This window comes from Macrosteles quadrilineatus, unplaced genomic scaffold (genome assembly GCF_028750875.1).
Source record: "Macrosteles quadrilineatus isolate MER2022 unplaced genomic scaffold, UCM_ALF_1.0 Scaffold_21__1_contigs__length_2333173, whole genome shotgun sequence".
In the NCBI taxonomy this organism is placed as follows: domain Eukaryota; kingdom Metazoa; phylum Arthropoda; class Insecta; order Hemiptera; family Cicadellidae; genus Macrosteles; species Macrosteles quadrilineatus.
In genome coordinates this window covers 516,409-544,284 of record NW_026542614.1, presented here as the reverse complement: position 1 = coordinate 544,284, position 27,876 = coordinate 516,409, and the positions used below count along the sequence as shown (strand labels likewise).

The window sequence follows — 27,876 nt, the reverse complement described above, 5'->3', positions numbered from 1 at the left end:
TTAATGTTACTGTTTTCCTAGAAGCGGAGCGGAACACCATGTTAATATCATTTCTGCTCTCCGCGTTCCTCTCTCCGCTCTCCGCTTCCACGCCTAGGAAAACCAAGTTTTAGGAACAAAGTTGTTGCAAAAGATGAATTGCTATCCGACTGCTCCAAGGTCAATCGTCCGGAAGGTTGTACAAGGATCTCTGATGTTCCTAGGGGTTGTTGGCGGTGGATGACGCCTGGTGCTGCATCTGAGCGTAGTTGGAGGCCTGGGGCGCTCCTTGGGTCTGGGGCTGCGAGGGGTCGAAGTCCTTGCCCATGAGGGTGCTGACGGGGCAGAGGCAGGGGACGAGTTGCACGTCGTGGAGGCGACCTTGAAGGGTCTGTGGAGGCGGTGCCATCTGGGGACAAGAAGTAGAAATATAAACAGACATATTTTACAGAACTGAATCACCTTCAGGAGGAAATAAAAAAAATACTATTATCAATTAGTTTGGATGGAGACGCAACCTTGGTGCGTATTTTAACCCAAATATGAGTGAAGGATGAGTGTACTATGTTGTGTGGTGATCTGAGTAGCTTGTTACTGGCCAAGACTAAGGTCAGCTGTTTCATCACTCAGGATCAGGATTATTTAAACCCATTAGTGACTAAATTGATACTCTAGATTGATTAAAAGAGGAATCTACACGATTAACTGTCTAGCTACTTCCTACAAGGTTTGATGGTCATGTATGTTTTCTAGATAGTTTTTTTATGTTTGATAGTTTCTTAAATCAATGGATTTCACCATGAAGAATAAGGTGATCTGGTTCCAATAACTTGGGAAAAATACGTTAGTTTTACGACACCAATACAATGAGGTTATTCGAAGACGATTGAAGAATGAGCGTTGGACATGACAGTATTGTTACTAAGATCAGCTGGTAATTTTGCAATGCCCATTTCTCAACGACAGTTGGGTACAGTATTGAGCCATCAAAACCAAGACGGTCCCATCACGAATATCAGAACAGAAACAGTATAAACGTAAACAATTTACATCTTGTCCGAATCGTATACTTATAACAGCAACAGCTGGTTTGGACTTTATTTGTTTGTGTTTATGATCTCTACCGTTTATGTTCTAACTAGCTGTTGTACCCGTGCTTTGCAACGGGAAGAGGACACAAAATAGAAACATTTTAATCTTTACATCTGTTGCATATAATAGTTACACATCCGCCAACGCTTTTAGAAACAAAATTTAATTTTTATGGCCTTAATAGAAACGTTTGATTATGACTTTTAAATCTGGTAAGTAGTGGATACCACTATTTTAGTTTTGATTAATTTTAAATCTTGTGTAGGCTGATATGAGAAAAACTGACCAAATCTTCAATAAAACTTTGAAATACATGATTTACCTTAATCTCCCTTAATTACGTATCTTTTAGTTTATTATTGACATTTTAAATTTCAAATTTTAAGTTTCAAAAATACTAATTATTAAATTTAAATGATTTTTTTTTATTTCACTCTTTTTTATATTAAATCACAAATCCTTCCATCTTCAGTTTCTTTACTCACAATAAATCATTAGCAAAACTAAGTCAGCTGTTACAGTATAAACTTCAGAAATATTGCTGTGCCTTATCAATACAGTCTTTTGAAATATTAACGAAACTATATCTATAGGTACTATAAAAAATGTTAAACAAATAATTTAGCATTAAAGATAGCAGACAAAACTAATATGATTATCAAAGCATCAAGGACTACAAAATGTAATAGCAAATACAGTCTATGTTTCATTAAATCTCTGATTCTACTCTACAAAAATATCAACAAACAACTTAATATACAAACCAGTTCTTTAATCAGTTCCATCGTCCATTGCCTTTATATTTTCACACTTACCATTAAGTAAATATAGTAACAGATATTTCATTGATTTTAGAAACAAAAGAACACTGTGTACTGCTTAGTTTTATGATATTTTCCTTGGTTTAATTTGATCAGTGGTGTGGCAAAAGAATAAATGTATCAAATTAATTAAATGTGAACTGAAAGCTATGTTAAGATAAAATAAGAGTATTTTGTATTACCATTTGATAAATAAATATAGTTACACATATACAACAGATTTTAGAAAACAAAAATCAACGAAGTACAATTTAGTTATTGATAATATTCTTTAGGTTAATTTAAGCATAGGTTTAGCAAAACACAATAACTTAGTTTACCTAAATATACGTATAAAAAAACAATGTGATGTGCAAGTTATGTTAAGTTAATCTAACACATGTTAATCAGTTCGAATTTATTTAAAGTAGCCTCCAAATTCATACAAAACATCTAATATACATTGTAATTTTCATAATGTTTCCATGAAATCATATCAATAACATTATTTTCATAAATTAGACGCTTAAAAAAATCCAAAGCAGAGTTCGAGTTGATACAGCAACGGTTAGAGAATCTTTTTTTCTATAATCATTGACATAGTTATGGAAAATATTATATTTCATTTCTTTGTATCAGCTATCTGAAATTGTGAAATATGCAGTTTAGCAGTTCGTCTTGTTTAAATTTAATTGTCAAAGAAAATGGAAACAAATATTGTTAGTGTTCTCATTGCAGCCATGGAGACCAATCAATATTTACTTTTAAAATGTTCACCTCAGAACTTTTAAAAAGCCAAAGGGGCAAAGCCTACGGTCAGTATTGAAATGTGAATAGTCCTATAATGGTGGTGGTATAATGGTATAATGGTATGGTAGCTATTTTTTTGTAAAATTTAAGCCCAGTTGGTTCAGTAGTTTTTGCACCTATTAGTAACACACATACAGACAGACACCATTAGATTTTTATATAATAGTATAGATATAAGTGAGTGTTGTGATTCTGAAAAACACGTGATGAAAATAACCTTTTGAGAAAGAGATTCCTCGTGTTTGTGAGAAGTATGTTTGATTAATTGGTAGTAAAATTGTCAATTGTTACAAGAACAAAAGTTACAAAGCCGTCACGGGAAAACTAGTATTCTTCCACATTTTACACACAATTTTCACGATAGTTGATTGTAATTTTTTTACAAAATTATGTATATTTCTCATCAATCTTTTACTTGTTAGATTACAGCGTTGAACGCGCTATGTAACTAATTTTACGAGGAATTTTATCTATTCACAAAAAAACCAAGTTTCATCTAACCGTCCCATCAAATCACGATGTCACCAAAGAAACCGTCCGGGTGGAACCTCTAGAGCAATCACAATCTTCTTTTTATAGCAGGAAAAAAAGGGTTCGACGAAGGATTCGAGTTTTATTTTACCTTCGGTTGATGGTGATTGGAAGGGACTTATCTATTTCCGGTGGGATGGCGGGAGAGAACGGAAAGTGGTACAGCGCAGGCGCAGGACATCTCACGAATGGAGCTTCCCGCATGGCTTTCACACGAAGCTCGCATGAGCATTGATTATGGAGGTCCTTATCTCTAGATCGCTGAGACGGGGTTGCCCTTTCCTACAATTATCGCGGGAACTGTCAAGTCGACCAGGGGTGGTTCGCTGTGAGAAAATGTAGGGTGAAAAGGAAACTCTGCATATCGGCATTGTTCCATCTCCACGCCATATGTGGGTGGTTCATTGTTACTAAGATCAGCTGGTTAGGAAAGACTATTCAAGGACAGTTGGGTGCAGTATTGGACCATGGAAACCAAGGTTAAGTATACTATGCGGTGTAACTTTTTGATAGTTTTTGGGTACAAACGAAATTGGTTGTTTATTTATTCTGTACATGGCTAACAATATACAATTTTTATTTACTTAGATGCAGCTTGAATAGCAAAACAAATTATTGAAGTAACCGTTTTTAGGAAATGTTATTGTATAGGGTGTTTCATAAAGGTCTTATCAACTTTGATGGAATGCAGTTTGAGGTTCTTCATATTACAGACATAGAATTGTGTACTAAAACGTATAAAATTTGTTTCTTTCAGTCTAAGAAAAAGGTAATCTTGGGTTCACCGGAATGATTAAGTACCAGGCTTACAAAACATTTTTTTATTCGATGCTTGTATGAAACTATCTAGGACCACTAAATTTGGGGTTTCTATTAGTGGATTGTCAATCAAACCACCTTTGATTTCTACAAGAGCTCAATAGATCAATCGTGATGTATAAATAAATAAAATATTTGTCTGTCTAATAGAGCGGTCTAATGCAGTTACAAGTCTGTGCAGCAGCTGGGTAGCTCAGTGGTTATAGTGTTTATCTAGTAATCAAAAGGTCGCCGGTTCGATTATGACAAAAGTGTGGCTTTTTGATGGTTCGAATCTTGACCCAGCTGTCCTTGTTAATTTGGGCTTTCAATAAATGGCCCTGACTAATGAAACAGTTGATCTTAGTCAGTAACAAAGCTACGCAAAGCACACACCACTCTACACTCATCCTTCACTCATATTTGGGATGAAATACGCACATTTGAGTCTCCCCATCTCAAATTAATATTAATATGAAATATTTTCTTTTCACTATACAGTACTTCTATTTAGCATTCTAACGAAAACATGATAAAACTGTCAACAATTAAAATTCTAAAAGGAATATAACATAAGATGAACATGTAACATTTTCCAAGTGAAAAGTGCCAACTGTAGAAAAAAGTCGCATATACTTTCCAAATGCATTAAAGCCAAATTTGACTTTCTCCATTTTAAAATCCCTTTACGATAAGTCTCCAGGATGAAACTTTCTCCTGTCTTCAGCGATGAACCTATACTGACCTGTGGTTGGTAGGGCACGGCCACTGGCAGAGCTACGGTCAGGTGGCCGCTAGGGTCGGCCTGGTAGGGGGCCGGGGGACCTGACCAGGGACCGTAGGGGGTCTCGGACCTCACGGAGTACCCTGGCATCGGCGGAGGAGGCCCGCCCCTGCGAACACAAGTAAGTATTTGACAAAAGTATAGTACTCAAGCTTTATTCTAGATTTTGTTATTCAATTTTCTATACCATTGCTTACCCAAATACAAACAACATAAGATAGTTGTAAGTAACACAGATAAAGTTCTTCATTTACAACATACAATATTTGGCAAAAGAATTTTATTAACCATGGTATTGGCACCATTGATTTAAAATATATGTTGGTAGAAACCAAACATTGTTAAACCTTATCATATTCTGAAAAATCCTATTAAAAATGAATGTTAACATTTTTTGTGTTCACATTATTATGTTAACTAGTATTACGTACATTTAAAAGTGTTTTTTTTTAATTTCTTAAGTAGACAGTGACTACAAATAATATAAAAACCCCTTGTTAAGAGTGCTGAATGACTCCTCCTCCAATATAGACTTTAAGTCAAGTACGGAATAATAATTCCATACTATATTTTAGATCTTTCCATATGTAGGTTTTGTAAATATCTTTTATCTCGTAGATATAGATATTATTTTTCGGCTAGAGTAAACATGAGTACTTGTGTTATTGAGTGAAATTTTGTGATTTCAAATAATTACAAAATTTAACGATCATAGACACCGTATGTTTTCTTAAAAAAATATTTAAAACATAACACTAGTGTTTTCGTATTCGAGAACAATTTGAATATCACTGTGACAATTATAATTGTTAAACCTTACTATTGTGTATGTAAAATAATTTCAAAACACCATTATACTACAGAATCTTTGTTCCCAAACAAATAATTCTTATCCACTCTCCCTGTACAGCTTGGACACGTTCAACGCGTGACTCAACTCCGAAACAGGAAAGTAATCAAGCAATAATTGCTTGCATAAATATCGAAAATCGGCTCATTAGTTGATTAAGCCATATGTAATTATTTCCGCGCACGTAGTCCGGTTAAAGCCCTGCACGTAGTCGATGCCTCCCCGTCAGGTATTGGCTAATGTACCTAATTACTGAATGCATACCTGTCGTGTGGATTGCGGCTTCGATAATTAGCTACTGTATAAACAATCCGGCGGGCACGATCAGATGCAAATTTAGCTTCGTTTTCATTTTTAGATTCTTTCCGGAAGATTGTCAGGTTGATTCGGAAAACGTTTCATTGTTTGCAAAGTTATTGAACCCCCTAAATATACGTGTAATAAGTTGACGACTTTACACTAAGCCCAGCTGGTATAGTTATTTGTGCAACTGCCTCACTCGAGAGAAACGGCTCGTGAGGAATGGTATCTCGAGTGAGGCGATTGCACTTTGCACTCGAGTTGCACATTATATTTTTCCTACAGTTACCATTTAACAAATAAATTGGTAAAGAAACGTGCCTTCACGTTGAAAATCTGGAGTGAGACAAAGTAATTAGAGTAAGGCAATGTTAACATTGTCTCACTGATGAGCGAATTGGCCACTTTCGTGCCTTCACGTTGCAAATCTGGAGTGAGACAAAGTAATTAGAGTGCGACAATGTTAACATTGTCTCACTGATGAGCGAATTGGCCACTTTGTTTTCTCAAATCAGCGAGAGAACATATGTACAATGTTAGGTAACTGTAGGAAATAGTTATTTGTGCAACTAGTGAGAAAAGTGAGCAATTGACTCACTCGAGAGAAATCCTTACTCACGAGCCGTAGGCGAGTGAGGAATGGTTTCTCGAGTGAGGCAATTGTACTTTGAACGCGAGTTGCACATTATACTTTTCCTACAGTTACCATAAAACAAATAAATTGGTGAAGAAACATAACCTATTTTACACAGAAGTGAACTTTTAATATAACATTTAATCAATTTAATGTGAAGTGACAAATACAACAGTACAACAGCTGACCAGCTGATTTACAGCCAGTGCTGCCAACGTATTTCGCGCGCATACGACGTTGCCTGCATGTTACGCGCTCACTATTTCGTGCCTTCACGTTGCAAATCTGGAGTGAGACAAAGTAATTAGAGTGAGACAATGTTAACATTGTCTCACTGATGAGCGAATTGGCCACTTTGCTTTCTCAAATCAGTGAGAGAACATGTACATTGTTAGGTAACTGTAGGAAAAATTATTTTATTTAGGCAAATTTAACATAGTTTTAACATAGTTAGATTCTTTTCGAAAGTTTGCATATTTTTCGAGGTTGGTGTCTTGAAAGGCATCATAATTGTTTGTAAAGTTATTGAATGCCCTAACCTGTTATACATGTAACCAACTGACGAGCTTAAATATTTTATTTTTTAGGCTTAGCACGAAAATGCAGTAAAACTTTATAAAAGGAGTAGAGAAAATATAGATCCGGAAGGAAGTACTGGAGAATTTTTTTGCAAGGGAAAAAAATGCTTGCAGAAAAGGCGGAAAAACTGGGCGTAAATGTTGTCCATTACTTGTTGGTAAACAAAGGTAGGTAAGTTGTAAAATTCCTTTTCACTATTTCAATCACTTTGTGTCAAATTTGTTTTTAACTCATATTTTTTATTGGAAAATGTTTTACATAGACCGTTACTAAGTATTAGTCTAAAATAAATCAGCTGTACACTTACCGACTTTAGTTAACACTTTTATGCGTCTTCTATTTTTATTCTATTTCCAGAAAAAATCTTGGAATTTTTATGTGACGGTTATCTATATGAAGCTTCATTTAACGTTAAAATAGGACCTAAACTACAGCTAATCGTATTTAAATTTTCAATTCGACACAGGTTATTTGCTTTCAGATATTTGTAATCTAGCACAGTGGTAATTATAAGCCATAATTTCTAACTTATGGTTTCTTTACACAGCGACATCTCACCACCGGCGATGAGTCAGTGAGTCACAGCTCACAGCGCATCTCACAGTCGTGGTCAAGGATATGTCCGAGTCCGGATATCCCACAATATCGGCAAAGCCGGACACTGTGAAGAAAGTGGGAAGATCTGAGTTATAGCGCCAACTTCACTGTTGTAAAACACGGCTGGTGTTGTGAACATTTAAAATATTCCTCGGTCAAACCTGAATTTGTCACTAGACTTGTTTTGACGAAATTAATAATTAATTTGTGTGTTAAGGTCAATGTTTTATCAAATTTAGAATGTTTAATACGTAAGGCCGATTTTGAATTTTTGGGGAACTTATGAGACAGTTTGGACAGAAATTTAGTTGTAAAATCGATGATAATGTATGTGGATTGTTATTGGCTTGAATATGTTTCATGTTTACATCCTAGGGTGCATACTAGCCCAGACCAGTTTTACACATTCAGCGTCATAAAACGTTACAAAACTTCAAGCTAGACCTATATGGTTACGGTGTTATCAGATAAATAAATCTTTTATGTTGTGCATGATTTGAACCCGGGGCCTCGAGGACCGAAGCTTCACACACTTACACGACCAGCTCGCTCCCATGGTAAAGTTAAACATTTTGAGGGCTGTTATAGTGTTGTATGCCATTCATTATGCTTAAATTGAGTTTCTTTTTCTAATTGACAATTCCTTGGATGTATCATCAAAAATATGTTCAGTACTTGAAAATGATTAAACAGCCATTGGTTTGGAAATAAATCATATCAATAATCAATTTTCGTTAATCTTTAGTAGTTAGAACATAGAAGGTAACTAAAACTATTCAAAATATATTGCTTGGGCTAACTGTAATGCAAGGTTATAATGCAATATGGCGATTAATTGAGCTACCCTTGTACTTTCATTGTTTCATTACATACTCTAAATTAATTAGTTATTAAACAAATTATAAAAGCATCAACGCAGTTACTATTTGCTAAACGAGCTAACAAATAAAATACAATTTAACTTAGATAGTTTCATTTTCCAACAGTAATTGAGAAACTGCACAATGTCAACCGCAAATACACCACAATTCAAATCACTTATGTTAATAGGGAAGACAAATGAACCTAACCATCTTATTGCAGCCGGAATCGTTATAAAGGTTAATACCAAACATTAAAGTAACGGGTTGCCTTGATACTTAGTAGCCTATGGTAACTCAATATAAATATATTACCAGTATTAACCTACTAAGTTCTTCAACATCCTCTGTCTAGTTTTGGTCTGGGAGTTGAAATTGTCGACTTTACTGTTGTTTGCTATTTTATCAGCTGTTAACATTGTTGCATTTCCGTGAGATAGGCTAAAACAGCTGTTAGTTGTATCATTGACCTGTAGTATGCTAGTAAATTGGCTCCTTAAATCTTCAATGTGATCTTTAAAATAAGGTAAATCCGCAACCGATTGAGAGGTTCATTACATTTCTCGACTAACACACATTACATCAAGCCATTTATATTTTTCACGCTGAAACCTGAGCGTTCAAAAAAATTGCTTGGAAGTGTAATTTAACCGCTTTCAAATTCCCGGCTTAAGTTGTCCGCTGTTTTCCCACACGATCACGCCTAGCTAAGTGGACGCGATTACAACTCCCTCGTAATTTAAGGTGAACTTCACCTTCGACGGTAATTTTGGTTACATCAAATTACCCTTTGAGTGTAATTACCCGTGTGATAGACATAGCTCGGGAATAATTAAACTAAATATAATTATAAGTATTAAAGTCTTCGGGATAAGTTAGTACCTGGAAGAGTTGGGATGTATTCACAAATCCCAAAAATATAGTAGTTCAAGACCAGAGATATTCTACACAGCTCTTTTTTGGTTACACAAAATTACCCTTCGAGTGAGTTGTGTGAGAACTCACTACAGGAGCAATTAAACTGCATAGGAGCCAAAATATTCCAAGGGAGAGGTAAACAAACATTTTGGACAGCGGCTTCTCATATCGATGAAATCGGGGTGTTATTGTCTGCCGTGCATTAATTGCGCCAAAGAGTTCCTGAAATGTTCCAAGCCCTCAAAGGGTCCCAAAATATGTTCCTTAGTTGCCCCAAGCCCAAGCCAGGTAGGGGTGAGTTGCCGGCATAATTTCCTCGTGATCCATACTACTTAAAACCTTCCACTGAAATGTCAATGAACTCTGTTCTAGTGGAGTGGGGGTTAAGATTTTTTTAATCGTACGATTACAAATCGTATAGTGTGAAAGCAACAGACCCACGATCATCTGCCCGTACGATTAACACTCGTACGAGCGAAATCGTATAGTGTGAAAGGAGCGAGAAACTAAGGGTTGTCCTTGTTTAACCTAACCTATCCTAACCTAACCTAACTAAACCTATCCTAACCTAACCTAACCTAGCCTAACCTAACCTAACCTACTCAATTATACAGTCAAAGACGGCCGCCAGCCGATAATTATCGTATCGGGTGGCTCCCTGGAGTAGTTGGCGCAATTCAGGAATACCTGTCTACCTGACTCATGTCAGTTGGCGCAATTAATACCCGCCCTTATTGCTCTACTCAGTTATATTTTCTTGTTTGCTAGAAAAATACCTGAGTCCTTAGAAGGTAACTGCCCGGGTGATACCATCGATGTAGAGTTATTATACATCGATGGGTGATACCAATTCCATTAGGGAAATTGAATTATTCCGGCTAAAAAGTATATACAAGGGTGTGGGCAAAATCGTCACAACATCACAAACATCCTAGGTTATCAGCCGGAATTTTCTTCACTTCTGATTTGTTTATATCAATTAACCTTTAAGTTCAGAGTCAGAAGATTTTCCTAGGAAAAGTAAGCAAGTACAGTAGGCGTGGCAGGGGCAGAGGCTTCACATATCGCCAAAATCGTACTTTATCACCCGGGGCTTTCTACACACCTCCGTGGTCAGGGTCAGGGGGTCGTCGCCGGACGGACGCTAAATTCAAATTACCCCGTGATAATTGTATAGTTTCTACATTGTAATTTATTGAATGACACGGGCCTCGTGCACTCGCTTTCTTGCACGTTTATGGTAATGGAGGATGCACTAGGCAAGGTCGTGGTCATTTCGGCTCCCACGGCATTTTTGGAATTCGGGAAAGGGGGAAATTTGACTTTAAAACTAAGCATTGCAAGACTATTAGTGTTTGCGTCCTAGCATGCTAGTCTCTAGCCGAGAACACAACATATTTGAGTCTAAGCTAGAAGGTCGGCAGTGCATTAATTGCGCAAAAGAGTTCCTTAATTGCGCCAAGCCCTTAAATTGTCCCAAAAAATGTTCCTTATTGCACTAAGCCCAAGCCAGAGGGGTGAATTGCTGGCAGAAGGAATGTCCTTGTTTAAGTGTCGACCTAACCTATCCTAACCTACTATTTATACAGGCAAAGAGGGCCGCCACTTGTTACACTTAATGAACGAATCGGATATCTCCCTGGAGTAGCTGGCGCAATTCTGGAATACCTGACTACCTGGCTCAGGTTAGTTGGCGCAATTAATGCCCGCCTAGAAGGTCATATAGCCATTAGTGATAGCTAGGATTTGAACTTAGGACCTCAAGAACAAAATCCTGCGCTCTATCACAAAAAAAGTCTCCCAATAGTGTCATTGGTGTATTATGATCTAGAATGGCTGATTTGGTGGGGAACATCTTTATCGTGACCCATTTTAATACCCCTCAATCATTCATTTGGGATCACTTTAATAATTTGGAGAACATTCTTTAACCCTTTTCCTGGTAAAATCACTTCAATCTTGGGCGTAAATTACAAATCGGGTGTGAGTTTATGAACAGATTTCAGTTTGGGAAGCGACTGGGAGGAATTCATTACCATGTGATTCGCGGAAATTACACACCAGAAGTCGTGCGATTTGCGCCTAACCCTCCGTGAAAACTGTATAATGCTCAGCGATAGCAGCAATGACTACTACACACTTTCCTATGTATTGGAAGAAGGTACATTGGGTCCAATCAATACTTGAACTGATATGATTATCTGTAAAAACCTAAATTTGGACAATCCATAGCATAGGCCACCGATTGAGAACTAAAACAAGAAACCTAAACAAGGATTCAAGAACTCTCTAAATTTGTATACACCCAGATATTGTTATATGTCTGATACACGAGCAGGAGCTTATTTCATTTTGGAAGTCATCAGCCATGCATTATGGCCATTGTGATAAGTGAACAAGAAAATATTGTTTGGTGTAATTTACAGGTAGAATAGTAAAGAGAAAACATCAAAAACGCTTTAACCTATTTTGTGGAATTTCGAAAAACAAATCAACGTATAAACCTTATAAAACCATTGTTATACACCAATTTAAAGTCTTTTTAGAGGAGATTGAGTGGATATGATATCAAAATTGTAATAAATGCATAAATAATCACTACACCAATTAAAGAAGTCTAGATAATTTTCTTGGGGCTGATAGAAGAAAGGAAAACTCTTTGGTATTCGACAATAAACAACATTAGACTTTTATTTTCCACATAATCACCAATTCGTAGACTCCATCCCACGATCTATTAAAGTGCATATTAATTAACAACAATTTTTAATTTAATTTACAAGGGACACGAATTGAACTGAACTCAACCACTATTATATGCTCCTCCATGGAGGGAATTTCACAAAACAATCCGCATAAAATTACCTCCTCTGGATATGCTTAACCTCGACCACATCCGTTATTCATTCAAATCTCGCAAAATAAATACGAATGCACAATCGTTTCTTGGAGTACTCAGGATAATGTCGCCAGCTGAAGACATGAAGGGTCAGCGGTGCACTCCTGGAGGCAGTTAAAGTAGATGTCTCCGACACAGGACATCTAAGGTCATTGGTCTATTGAGGACATACAGTTGTCCTGCGGTATCTATGCTGACCCTGGTCAAGACTTCAGCATCTGCTCAGCAGTGGCTGCCTCAGAGGCGTTGCTGATAGTATCGTGGGGAAAGTCTCGTGTTTCTGGAGTCTATCGACTACTATTACCCGGAGAGTGGAGACACTCTGGTTAGTTTAGTATCAACAACAGCTGTAAACTTCCTCGATATTCGATGAGTGCAAAACGATAGTGGAAACTACATGGGACTTTCGCCTTCCTGTGTTGTGTTTATATTTGCATCAGTTAGATAGGTGCAAGTAGGCTCGTTGTGGAATTGTTTGAGGTTGTAAATATTCTATTTGACTTCCAACAGATCGCAATAGATAGGAGGAATTTGAAGTTCAAGTACTCACATTTTCTTGGCGGTATTCGATGGACTGCTGGAGAAATACCAAAATCCATGGCAAACCATCACCTCAGCCAGAAGGAGGCAAGAGAATGTCTGAAACAGAGAAACAAAATTTAAATTCAAAAGAATAAATTCTAAAACAAAGTGTTTAAATTATTTATTAGTACCTGGGGACCGAGCTCTGCTCGGGGAAAATCATTCCCTCACTCTGCGATGCCAGTCTTTACTACTTCCTTCACCATTTCCTACGCCATGGACCTGTATCCTTCCCTTCTCATAGCATTTAGGTATTACAGATACATTGACCTAACTGCCACAAACCGTTCCCACACTCTGCGTTGCTAAACTTTACTACTTCTTACGCCACTTCCTACGTCGTATTATTATTATTATAGTATTATTTTTTATACCTGTATTCTTACAGTGTTTAAACACGTGCTCTTACTAACGAGTTTCTGTCTAGGAAGATGAGCTAGGTGTAGGTGTTTTGTTCGAATTAAATTCACTGCCCCAAGAAATTGTTGAACTGAAATGATTTCCTCCTTTCACTTTCTAAAACGCTTACACTTTTTATACCAAATTAATAGTACGACTCAAGGCTGAGCACACTCTGACGATGGTTGATTGCATTAATGAAAGTTGTACTTTGTGTTAAGAATGTGTCTTGGCATTCAATAGACATTTTCATTAAGTTCATAAAACTAACAAAACCAATTGACCAATTGATGTTTGACAAGAAAGCCTAGTGGATTCTTCTCCCTACATTGTTATATCTCTCATTTCTATGTTTTCACCAACCTGACCTTTGTCAACAATACCGCACGTCGCTCTACAATAGACAGCATGTGTTGTACAAAGAATGTCTTTTGTTGCGATCCCTGGGTGAGACGGATTAGCGTGTTTTCTAGCTCTTGAAGGGTGTAATTTAAATAAACACCGTTGGTTAAGTGGTGTGACTCATCCCCAACCTTCCACCTTAGCTATGATCACGGCAACTGACCGAGCTTTCCCTGTAACGCAAACCTCCTTCTATGGGGAAAATCATGGTCTCTATGAATAGGCTGTTTAAGATAGAATATATGATTCGATAGCTATAACAATGTGATGTGACGTTTAATTTTTTCAGATTGCACGATACTTATCCATAAATAGGGATTTTAGATTTTGAACGACGATATTGACATCAAAGGCTGCTTGTTTTTAACTGCTGCAAATTATTTATGCAGCTGAATGATAAAAAGATCCTATGGTTTTCACCGCGAATACTAGAAAAATACCGGTATGGATCATAAACATAAACAAATGACGTTTTTAGCCAGAAAATAAACATTATTTAACATTGCTTAAATGGAACTGCCAAAACATATGTTCAATGCTATTAGTATTAGGATTCGGGCCAACAACGTCATTTGTTTATGTTTATGATCCATACCGGTATTTTTTGTTTTCAGCTTCGCATGAATCTACAACTAATTGTGTATGACGAAAGGAATCGTGAGTTTGCGAAACATAATACCTATTTTAACTTAGAAGAAGTTTGGGAAATAAATTCGTCACGCTTCAGTATCACAATGGAGACAATGATCGTGTAGTTTGCCTTAAAGGTCTTACCAAATGGCTCATTCCTGATAATTACCCGGTTGTGATTTCTTACCGAATCATTAGGATGCTACCAGTCAATAGCTACGATAGCCCAAACCTATCCAACATGACCAGCACCTCAGAGCTCTCCTTCATCGAAGAAGAGATGGACTATTGGTTGCGTGTTGGGAGGCTGTACTGATCATCTCCAGGATATAAGCATGATCTGGAGGTCAGTACTTGACCTCAGCCACGACCTGGGCTCTGGACGAAACAAGGAGCCATAAACAATTTTAGATTTTAGGCCAACAGTAATGATTGTGATGACCATTATACAGTCGCTTCCCATCGGGTGCCGGGAGCGGGTTCGATTCGTGAGTGGAGTGTTAATTAAAATGTACTCTTTTATACGACGGGAGTTCAAGGTTTACAACGCGGAGTGTGGTATTTTCAAAAAATAGCGACGAAAAGGATATACTCATTTTACGAAGTGAGAAATAAAATCTGTTTCAACGTAACCTTAGAGAAATATTATATTTAAATATTTCTCTAAGGTTACGTTGGAACAGATTTTATTTCTCTACGAGTTAAATTTTTAAATACATAGAATGAATCTATTTTCTGCATTTGGATTTACTTATAAGACACGTATTAAATGCTCATTAAGTTTTATATCTCACAATAGTCATCTTATTTTTCGTAAAATGTGATCTTTAAACGAAACCGTAAGATACAATTTCCAATTTTTCCCCTATACACTCTCTAAGTCTTTGAGTTAGGAGTGTGAGGTTGACTTCTGCCGAATATACCAATTGTAAAGTACAGCTTCTTATAGCCAAATCCAACTGGACTATCAAAGTACCAAGTTTGAGGTAGAAAATAGAATGTCCACAGTAGCGCACTCTATGACTCATTTACGTCTCTATTTGAATATAAAATTTGCTTCAGTTGCTCAATGTGGTATGCACTTCATTATCCAAATCAATATCACACAAGTTGCATCAATTGAACCTAATCTAATCCTACAGAACCATAGCTTCAAAGAACCCTTCTTTAACCCGTCGACCTTTCCCCAGATTCTCCAGAACCCCCGCGAAGACACCGTCTTCACCGCAACAATACTACATAAATCCGTCAGTCCTTACCTGTAAGTAGGACTGTACTCTACCCTCAGCCACCGATGTCTTCTGAATAATAGATCGGAGCCGTCGTGACGTCGCCATACCCATCGAGTGTCTTCTCTACGATAACACGACTCGTTCGCGGAATCATTAGAGAATCGTCTACAGACTCCGTGTACGTTCAGTAAGATATGGCAGTTTTATACTTGACCTTTCCACTGGTAGGTGCTGTGCTGAGATCAGGTAAAATCCAATTACGACTGCATTACTCCGTGCGAATAGCAGAGGGTTTCCGCACCGTGGAATCGTGATAGAATTGTTGTCGATATTCAGTTAATAGGTGGTCGGTAATATTCATCGTGGTGAGTTTTGGACTACTTAATTTTTTATCAAAAGGAAAAAGTGAACAAGTACTGAAGGGGTCTTTTAGAACTCCTGTCTTATTTATTTAACAAAATGAAGCATTTGTCCATATGTTTGATGGTTATAGCTATAATTAGTATATTTTTCCAATAAATAACTTAACAATTAAAACTAATGTCTATTATTTTCAAACACCTATACATCCATCGATCTATGAACTTAATAGATAAAGGGGTTCCTCTGTAACATCCCTTTTCCAGCTGTTCCTCTTAACCAATTTTTACGATTGAAGTGTCATTTTAAAGCTAATGATGTAACTGATTGACCAATAATAACTAAAATGGTAGGGCTTCGCCCCCTAGCGTTTGATTATTTCTATACATCACTTTCAAATATTCCATGATGCTGACAAACTTTTCTTACAACTGATATTTCAGTTGAGTGTTTTACCACAATCAGATTGGATTAAGGGCAAACATGACAATAGATTGTAGATTGATTTTGTAACCGAATTGAGGAAGGTAAACCACTCTTTATGGTGTAGGTGTAAACCCTTACAAATTTATTTTATTGTAAATTAATAACATGTTTTCACCTAATCATTTGTCTTAAGCAAACAAAATCTTTGAAAAGTAAAAGTTTATTGCATCATTTGTTCTAACTAGGGAACAAGTTTTGAATACGATTGAAAGTGTTATTTGTACTCGGGTCCCTTCAAGTACACCAATTGCAAAGACAGTTCCACAGTTTACAGAAATTTTACTGGTTCTGTTAAGTAAAAGTGTGATTCGTCAGCATAAGATGTCAACGTTTTTTAAACACTACAACTTACATCCCACGCTATTCCTTTAGAGAGTAGATATTTTCTAATAAGCAAAAGGACTGTATTACATACAATTTAGTACTTCAGTGCTATTAGGAGTAAATGAGAATGTTCTGCGTTTAGACTTTAACACGGTACTCATGCGTAGAACATAAACTTGTTTTCAGTCTGGCCTTCTCCGTAAGTGAGGATAGTGAAATGTCTGCGATTCATACTATATTAGCTGGTAAAAGTGCAATCAAATACTCTTAGATGGTTTTGAACTACATTTTAAGCTTATTTCAAAACTAACTCTTTCTTTTCAGGAATGAGTAAATACTCTACATGGCAGTTGTACAGTATTTATTCATATGAAATAAAATTGAACACTTTTATTCCGTCCTTAGACAACGACAGTAGTTCTTTTGCACAATGAAATAATATGATTAAATCAAAATGCAGATAATTTGTTAATATTATTATCAATTGAGATGGGGACGCCACCTAGGTGCGAATTTTAACCTAAATATGATTAAAGGATGAGTGTAGATTGTGAGATGATCTATGTAGCTTTGTTACTGACCAAGATCAGCTGTTTCATGAATCAGGATCATTTATTTAAAGCCCAATGGTCGGGAACAGCTGGGTCCAGTTTTGACCAATCAAAAAGCTACCTATTGACTTTTCCCAGGAACGAAATGGCAATCTTTAGTTCGTTAGTTATATTATATTATTTTTTATTCAGATCTATGAAAGGGTAACAGCTACGAAAAGGTATTCTAAGCAAAATGTGACCGTTGCACATATTTACTTTTCTTTCTCATAGAGACCAATCGATATTTACTTCCCGAATCCTTAACTTCGAAATGCTGAGGGACATCACTTAGGCCTAGTTAAAATACCTAAACGAAAATATACATACCATTGTAATCTTGGGTATGTAGGTTATTTTAAAATTTTTATTTATTTTGTTTTAATAGATTGTTGACCATTAAGTGTTCCTAACAATATTCACAACAATAATTTTAGATATTTGTTATAGTATACCCTGTTTCTAAAAGACAAGAGAGGGTTAGAAATGGAATTTTGAAATATGTACCTTCTGCCTCAAAGAAAATACCAATCACACAATCACTCGCAGAGGAAACCGATGCCACTTACTGAGATCATATATCATGAACATTCGGAAGAGAATCGAAGATTTATGAAAGTTCTGAACAGATGATTACAGATTCGCCGCAGGCTCCATGATTTACAATGTAGATGTACAATGAGCTGAATCTTCTCTCAAATATTCGTGAATTTGACACTGAAGTGCCCAAGTGTATGTAGCACTTTCCTTATGTCCTACTTGGAACCTATATAGTGACGTCAAGCTGATCATATATGCACCTTAAAATATGTATTGTGTGAATATATAAAGGTTTTGAGGTTAATAGATTTTTGATATTTATTTTAACATACTTGATATAAAACGTGTCGTGTGCACAATTCTGTACAAATCCAAGCTCGAATTACGAACCACAACGGAACACGTTTCCAGAGTAAAAACCTTGAAAGAATGTGGTAGGAATTGCACATCGATGTAACTGTTATAAATGTCGGAGATGTTAGACTCTTGGAGGTTTTCCTTGTAGAAATTGCTACAAAACTTGTTAACTATCAATGTTCAATTGGGAAAATAGTTCAAACATATTCGTTCAAACAGATGTTGTGAATCTATAGCGGACAGGGACTGAATCTGATTATTTAACTAGTTTCTTTAATCGTGTCTCTTAATGGGGTGGGGGCAAAAATAGAATGTTTTTTTTATCTACAGTGGAAAATTACCATTGGTTATAGAACAAAATTAACCCCCCTCCACTATTCCACTCATGCTAACACACCTCGTTCATAAAAAAGTTGACCATTAGAGTAGGCTAATAAAGTTGTGTTTGTTACAAACAACTGTACAGAATGTTTTACTGGATCTATTTCATACTTGATTGCAATGTTTTTAATTGAAGTTTTTCCTTTCGTTCATCACCTAAGTATACCTTTGAATGGATTTTCGGAAGGATATTCACCATACAATATTGTAGAAAGTCAACAACATGATTGTTAAACCGAATCCGAAGTGTGGTCCTCTGCAGGAGGAGGGGTCAGTGGGGTATTAAGACCTAAACTCATTAATTCCACAGATATGGGTCACGATGGAGGCACGACCGAGTCTTCCTCCGACCTTTGACCTGATGCTGAAGATGGTTTGAATACAATGGAGTCGGTACTCGCTCTGCATAAAGTCATCGATAGCACCTGCTAATAAATTTAAATGTTTATTACTCAATAAAACTAACCCTGAGGCGTTCGATAGCTTTCTTCAGCGATGTGTTTGGTTCACGGATAGTTTAATTAAAATTACATTCAGGATGTTTTGGATTTTCGGATAGTTTCGATGCTACTTTCACTTGAATTCCACACGGTGTGAAATTTAATTTTTCTAATTTCCCCCGAAAGTAACTGAGTTAGAACTGATAGTTACCATCGTAGTTAATTATGAAAACAAAATATAAAAAAAACCATGCTTAATTTTCTATTACTGAAACTATACTTATTTCTATCCTAGGTAATAGTTTTTAGAATCCATTGTAATTAACTACTGAGGAACCCAACCTACTCAAAGTTATTAACTAGAGTTTGCAAAGGTTTGTGATGACTGAAAATCCTTACTCATGGAAGATTTGTTTCGATTTAAAAACAGAATCCTATACGATTACTACGATGACTTTTGATTGTTGTTGCCTTGATGGTTACAGTACAGTGTCCATCTACTAAATGGAAGGTTGCTTCGATTAAATTTACTACTATAACACTTAATACGATCACAGTTACTAAGATCACAGTTACTATGATCACAGTTACTACGATCACAGCTACGCCGATCACAGTTACTACGATCACAGTTACTACGATCACAGTTACAGCGATCACAGTTACTACGATCACAGCTTCTACCATCGGAGTCCACTTGTAGGTCCCTTAGTTGCCATTGGCTGTATGGGCTATTAATTAACAGCTGTGTATAAGGAATATGTCAGCCTTAGTCACTAACTGGTGTAAAGTTACAACGATCACGGTTATTGCCTCAACGATTCGCTCCCTCAAGTCACTCGAAGCGCTGCCGGTCTTTAAACACGAATCGCGATGTTCGTGACCCGCTCAAACTTGTTAACGCGGATTACGATAAGCCTAGATTATGACCACAAGTGGAGAAGTGTGTTAACAAGCCATCCCGAGAAAGGTGCACGAAGTTGGATGAACCACGGATCGCTGACTGAGGCTGCCACACAGAGTGACCGATTACTTGATTGCTTTACTGGATTTTATTTATATAGGATAAAATTGTATTAGGTGGTATAAACGACTTATTTTGGCATCTAATTGGCTTGGTGTTTCTAAAAAAAATGTACACTATAGACAAAGTTGCCTTTACCCCACTTTAAAATAGGGATTATTGAGCTTATGCTTGAGGTGGTGCTTCATAAAATGGTCTACTAAATGGCCATTGCGCTACAAATTTCGCCCTACATAATTAGACATACACCCTTAGTTTTCTCTTACTCAGCAAACATTTCGTTTGAATCAAAACGCAGCGGAAAGATTATTTTCAAGAGTTAGAGCTGATAACTATTTAAAAGTTTCTTTCATCATAGTTTTACATACCGTACAATTATTATAAGAAAAGCATTTGTCTCACTGCAAATCTTCCAGCTAGTTACAATACGCAAACGTATTCATATGTCAAATAACTGTTCATTATTCACTTTCCCATTTAAAACCGCAGCCGATAACTCACCGAAGCGACCTTTACACCCTCACTGCGTAGTGCATCATAGTCGATTGTGATAATTCAAAAGTAATCGGTGATTATATCGATAGGTCGATGAAATACCAGGCAAGTGTAGGAGATAAGCCGTCATTAATCACGGTGAACCGATGCGAGTATCACGATGGCCGGGTCGGGTGTCTGAGCGTCGTGATGTTCAGCGCATCTACAGCGCACGCTCGGCCCCGATCACTGCGACGCTTTCCCCGCGCATGCGCATGTCCCATTGTCGGCGAGGCGCATCAGCTGATACAGTGCGCAGGTTGGTGGGAGGTGCGCGATGAAATGCGCGTCTGACAGATAATTATGGTTGCACGTCCCAGATGCACTCTGACCCTTGCTTCTGACTGAATGATGCGTTTATGTGTTTGGGAAATTTATGGCGTTGACGTTTTATTAATTTTTTATGGTGATTATGTGTTAGTAAATTGTCTGCAACTGAGATTGAAAGTGCTCTAGTGTTACTATTTCGTATCACAACTGTTAAAGTTGCACTGAAATATACTCTGCGAATGATTATAAGTTATAAAAACAGGAGACCGCGGGGAAGGTGTATTTACCAGAATCAAGAGTTCTACTATAATGTACTCGCTGGGGTTAACTAATAAACTGTAGGAATGGTTTTATCAACATGATATAAAAAACGTAATGTTATAATCAAAGTAGGCCCAAAAAAGATAGCTGGGACTGGGGATAAAACATAAAATATTAGTACCTGTATCAAAAATATTGGTGGTCCACTTTAAGAAATATTTCCTCATACAGTTTTCATTGATTCCTTTAAAAAATAGCTATTCGTATTAAGTAAGACCTGTAGTGTACAAAGAAATGTAATTAATCTAATTACAAAATAGTAGTTGTTTATTATAAAACCTAGTAGAGTTTCCTAAATTATACTGCAGTATTGCAAACGTGCGTGGTTTGCTTACTTTTCCTAGCATAGTTGCTTGTCAAGTGTCAAATTTCCTAGGGCCGCTCTGTAATTAGTGGCCCGAGTGTTAAATTAAAAATATTCTCTACTCCAGTCGTGCGCAAGTCGTAACTTGTAATGAAACATTTGTATTCTAACCGTAGAGCGGACGGTTTTGATCATACATTTTGTTTGATAATGGTAGTTAGAATAATGTATATTGAGGCGCGGTAGGTTTGGTTGTAAATAATAGTATTTTTATGCAAGTTTTGTGTACTTCCATACTTTACTCATCTCGGTAATGAACGTGGAATAAAGTAATTGTTGGACGAACTATTTGAGGGAAACTATTAATTGTTGCAAGCTCTAAACCTGTGTAATTATATTGACTTTTTCATACGCAAAGTGTTTTTACCACACCACGTTTCGGAAAGTAAGAAAACTCCTCCCGTTTTCAATTGTGCTATTTTTTATTACAAATAAATAACTTGACCTTAATTTAGCACATCATTAAAAAACTTTCGTTCTTCCACAGCTTGTAAACTTGTACCAAATTTGAATTAAACTCCCAGTGTCTTTTTTTGCTACAAAATATCCATCCGTAGGGCTTTTCCCATTGATTTTAAAGTCGTGTTAGTATAATCGAGCTATCTTTTATAACGGGTCAGTAATTTATTCTTAAGCTTTGGATATTTGAACAAGTAAATAATATAAATCAATGAAACCCCGGGATAATAAATGTTGCGTACTGGGGACACTTCGTCCGTCGCCGTGGTTTGTGGTAAGGCGACTACTTTATTAATAATTGATACTTTAAAAATTTACTACTGTATTGATACTTTAAAAAAACTATATTGTCCAGGTTAGCCACCATTTTAATAAGCCAGTGATTGTTTGGTATTAATCCTAATAATTTTTATCATAATTATCTTCGTAATAATTTATATTAAATCACGATAATTATTAATAAATTCCAGGTATGTGATTAGAACGTTTCAACAAGAATTATAATTATTAGAGCGTTGGTAATGAATTTCATTTACTTACTTATGTGAAAGGAGCCTGTACTCACCTTATTACTCATTTATTACTAATTTTATTACTCATTTTAGTACTCACTTCATTACTAATTTCACTTAGGACTATTAATGTGATTAGTTGATAATTATTTGACAATTAAAAGTGTTCACATTTCACCAAAGTTATTTATTTTTAACACTATCCCAGTTAGGTCACCAAATCTAATCTAAGACCTTTATAGAAACGTTCGTGGCTTTTCAATCTGGTAAGTAGTAGAAACCGTCATTTTAGTTTTGGTTAATTTTAAATCTTGTGTATGCTGATATGAGAAAAACTTACCAAATTTTGGAATAGCATTTTCACATACATGATTTACCTTCATGTCCATTATTTACATATCTTGTTCTTTATTTTTGTCATTTTGAATTTCGAAGTTTCAAAACTACTATTAAATTGAAATAAACATTTTTTAGGTCAATTTTCTTCCAAGTAAATCACAAATTCTTCCATCTTTACTCTCAATAAATCATTAACACTAACATCAGCTGTTATAAATTTTAGAAATTTTGTTGTGCCTTATCAATAGTCTTTTGAAATATTAAAGAAGCGAGATCTAACTTATACTATAAAAAGTTGTAAAATATTATTAATTAAGTTTGTATCCACACTGTGCCTTGTTCATAAGCTTGCACATTTGGTGCGTACCTTACCAATTAGCTAACGTGAAAGCCAAATAACAGACACAAAATCACCACCTTGAATAACAAGTGCCTTCTCAAGCCAATAATTACACAGTTGACTTCTCCGTTGCTCTTATTAACGTCATAATTGGTTGAGGTTTACTGTGCAAAAAACCTACGCTAAACGTCATGCTATTTAGAAGGTTTAACACCTATTGGATTTATTAGCCTAGCTAGTTTGTTCACATAAAACTGGGAATAAATAACATACATACAGAAAGTCAATGTTATAAGGTTTTTGTGGTTAAAATAGATTTTTCATGTACATTACAAAAGAGTACAAAACCAAATGACAAACTAATTGTAAACTATATAATCTTTTATAGTAAACTAGCTGTAACCCGCGGGCTTTGCCCCGTTTAACTTCTTAATTTTCAAGATTATCTCGTTCGCATGGCTCAATCACGTCCTGGTTGAAGTTTGTTCGCTACGCTCACTCACCTTTAGGTTGGAGCTCGTTCGCTACGCTCACTCACCTTTAGGTTGGAGCTCGTTCGCTGCGCTCACTTGCCTTCAGGTTAGCTCGTTCGCTACGCTAACTCGCCTCCAGGTTGAAGTTCGTTCGCTACGCTCACTCACCTTTTGGTTGCAAATTAGCTGTTGTCATAAATGTAAAAGAAATAATAGTGCTGCACCCTGTTGGTAATCCTTGTAACTTTAATGCTATTGAACATCATAGAACAGAACCAACTTGTTTAATTGAAACAGCTGTTAAGATTCAATAATTCCATTTCTCATAAGGTTAACATGGGAAACTCCAGAGCCACTGGGGCGGAGCCCGAAAGGAATTTTGAAATAAGAATATGCCTATATGTTAATCGGGAATGTGAGCTATCATCATGCCAAATTTCAGCCCAATCCGACCAGTATTTTTCGCGTTCACTTGTCACAAACATACATCCATACATCCATACATCCATACATCTAAACTTTCTCATTTATAATATTAGTAGGACAATCATAGTACAGAATGATAGTAGAAAACATTTAATCCTGACAATAAGTACAATAAGTATCCTCTGTAAGCAGCTCAATCAACTATTTTCTTTGAAAAATTGCTACAGTTGGTCCGTGTATAAGTGTACGATAGTGCCTAAAAGCTCAATTTTTCAGAATCTAGGTCACAGAGAAATTGGTCTGTAATTTGTTGGATCACACATTTTTTTTGAAACTACTGAAATAACTTATCGGAAGAGCTACATGAATAAGTAAGTCTAATCTACTTTGTTTTGTTTGTTCCTAAAGAAGGCTAATGCCAACATATAGAACTTTCTTAGTGAAAAGTGTATGAATAGTTTATTTGTTATAATGAGTCTAATCTACGGAACCATGGATAAAATCATTGATAAAGCATAATCCTTATAAAACAGCTGAAGCCAATTTTATTGTTAGTTCTGTCCGGTGCACTGTAGAGGATGTGTTTATTTTACAATCTGTTTCTTGTGTTTCAGTTATTTAAAACCTCGTTTATTAAAATAAAATGATCTAATCATAAACGATATCTCGTTCCCTAGTTATTCATTTAAGCAGCGACGCACAAATCATCAAATTAACCCTAAAATAGAGAGAACAATTTTTTTCGACAATAGCATCAGTGTCACCAACCACTATATTCAAAATCTACAATGTTATGAGAAGTCTACATGTTTTGGTTATATTATTAGTCTAACCAACGAAACCTTTACAATACCATTTCAACTTTAAACTGTGTACCACCACAACATGGCGATCTGAGTTGAAGGAACAGACGTTTCGGCGGCGAAACTTCACTCTCAGGCAATCTTTTGAGACCCGCCACAATTATAGCTGCTCGGTCGGGGTCGACCATTAACAAAATTATTAAGGGTTGACGGAGGGCGGATCCAAAAAAATGAATCAAGCGGGAAAAAGATTAAATCCCGTCGCAAGAAAGACTTCAGGGTGGTAGAAAGAGAGGGAGAATTAGAGAGACCGCATTCCAATCCAAACCTGAGAAACTCCCAGGCTTAACTTCTTTGGGGATTGAGTAGAGATGACTCAAGTTTCAAATTACGCGTGAGAAAGTTTTAATTAGTTTTGAGTCGCTTGAATAATAGAACCATAAAACCAAACCTCAAAATATAACACCATCATTAAAACATGGTTTGTATTGCTTTGGAATGGAACATATTTGTTAAAGCATAATAAAAAAATATTGGAAATTGTATCATAAATGCTTTTCAAGCATTTAAGCATGTTGGGCTGCATAAAATATTTATATTGCTGCATAATTTAGTAAAAAGTTGACCCAATAACGAAGGAGCTTTCAAATTGATTTTTCAACGATGTAAAAAATACACAAGTATAACAAATAAACAAAATTTTTATTTAATGTAATTTATAGAATTTTAGAATTATGTTTTCAAACCCCTTATTAATATTAATTTCAACCTAGATTTTGAAAAATATGTAAAAATTATAACTATAGTTAGAAGTTTTAAGTACCACTATATTTTAAGATTGAATAGTGTCAATATTTTAGTTTCAAGCTTTACAATTTTTTGAACTATTGTTTTTTTCTGGACTACAAAAGGTACAGTTTTTAAACTAATATAATTTTCTTCCAAAATGTTTATACAAACTTTTAAATGTATGTAATGATTTTAATCTATATTATCACCGGGTTAGCTTATGTTATAGAGAATTTTTTTATTGGTCCCTTTTCAATAGTAATTAGTTATAGAGATAAATATGTAGTGTACCAAATAGTAAAAGGTGACCAAAAGATGTAAAATATAAATAAATTTAATTCATCTATGTGCACTTGCTGTGTCGCAAATTTGTCTTATTTTCAACAAAATCACTATAAATTGTCGCATTAAAAAATTCCAACGCTGTTATTGAGATGAATTGCTTCTTAAGAATAACATTGTTGAACATATAGTGACCCTGGTTATTCATTGTTATGTTGTTGCAGCTTGAGCCTTAAGGGGAAATATTGACATTGATTTGATAATAAGTTGATGATAATAGTTTGAACAGTATAGTTAACTTCAAAAGTTAAACCTAATTAAGTGATGAAAGTACTCACCAACAGTCCCTGTACAGTCACCATGGTGTGCGTGTGAGCGTGCGTGCGTGAGGGCGTGATGAGATGATGAGGTGACGCGAGGAGGGTCTGCCCAACTGGGCCGCCGCGCCCTCTCGTCCAAATATATACCTCAACCCTGGCCCTGACCTAACCTGAGTCACTACACTACTGAATCAGAAGTGATCCAGTGTTGTCCTCCAAGACATATGCAACCGAATTCCATTGGAGATGTCCTTAAAGACCTAGGTAACTAAAACCATTGGAAATGTCCTCTGAGACCTAGACAACTCAAACCATTGGTTATGTCTCCGAGACCTAGGCAACTCAAACCATTGGTTATGTCCTCCGAGACCTAGACAACTCAAACCATTGGTTATGTCCTCCGAGACCTAGACAACTCAAACCATTGGTTATGTCTCCGAGACCTAGGCAACTCAAACCATTGGTTATGTCCTCCGAGACCAAGACAACTCAAACCATTGGTTATGTCCTCCGAGACCTAGGCAACTCAAACCATTTGAGATGTACTCCGAGACCAAGACAACTCAAACCATTGGTTATGTCCTCCGAGACATAGACAACTCAAACCATTGGTGATGTCCTCCGAGACCTAGGCAACTCAACCCATTGGTGATGTCCTCCGAGACCAAGACAACTCAAACCATTGGTGATGTCCTGCGAGACCTAGACAACACAAACCATTGGTGATGTCCTCCGAATCCTAGACAACTCAAACCATTTGTGACCAATTTTCTTTATATCATCGATATGTCTAAGCTGACGTATAATGCTATGTATTGTCATTTGACAAACCATAACAAACTGTTTAGCGCACATGTAGCACAGTCTTCACTGTCCGCAAACACTGTCAATATGTACTTTCATTTAATTTGAAGGCCCATGTATTGGATCCGGCACTGATCTGAACAGAAAGTTGATAGGCATTGAATCGGTAATTCAACTTAACGTTCTTGCCTAGAGAGTTTCAATAATAATTGAAACTTTAGGCAAGATCTCTAGACAAGAGTGTTAGTTAGTCATAATTTGTATATCAGCTTATTGGCTTGGAAGAAATATTTATCAATGAATCGAACTCAAATGTGCCTTCATCATGGTTATTAATATTACAGAAGAATTTCAGTCTGATTAGGTGCCTAGATACTATAAGTTCCTTGTGAGCTCCTTGAAACCTGCACTTGTTCCAAAACTGTAAATAGAGTTGCACCATATTCATTTCAAAATTGTGTAGCCATTGTTCTGTCATTGTGTAAGGCGATTTAACACAGCCCGAATTACAGGTATAGAATGTCACTGTTTCCAAAGGAAGCTTTTTCTGGCTGCCCTGCTTCCTCTACCCGATTCCCAATTTGATAATAAACATTTTTAGCATTGTGTCTACACGGCTTGTAGTTATTGGGAGTTCGTTGTCATTAAGATCTAAAATGTGT

General features: G+C 36.3%; 1 protein-coding gene across 1 annotated transcript; it reads right to left on the bottom strand.

The window, feature by feature from the left end:
• Positions 1-199: 199 nt before the first annotated feature.
• LOC129005445 (uncharacterized) lies at positions 200-26,452 on the bottom strand. The gene is made up of 4 exons (XM_054434333.1): positions 26,429-26,452; positions 12,982-13,070; positions 4,756-4,903; positions 200-388 (listed from the first exon to the last, which is right to left on the bottom strand). The coding sequence occupies exons 1-4, from the start codon at positions 26,450-26,452 to the stop codon at positions 200-202; spliced, it is 450 nt and encodes a 149-aa protein (XP_054290308.1).
• Between the last annotated feature and the right edge of the window lie 1,424 nt (positions 26,453-27,876).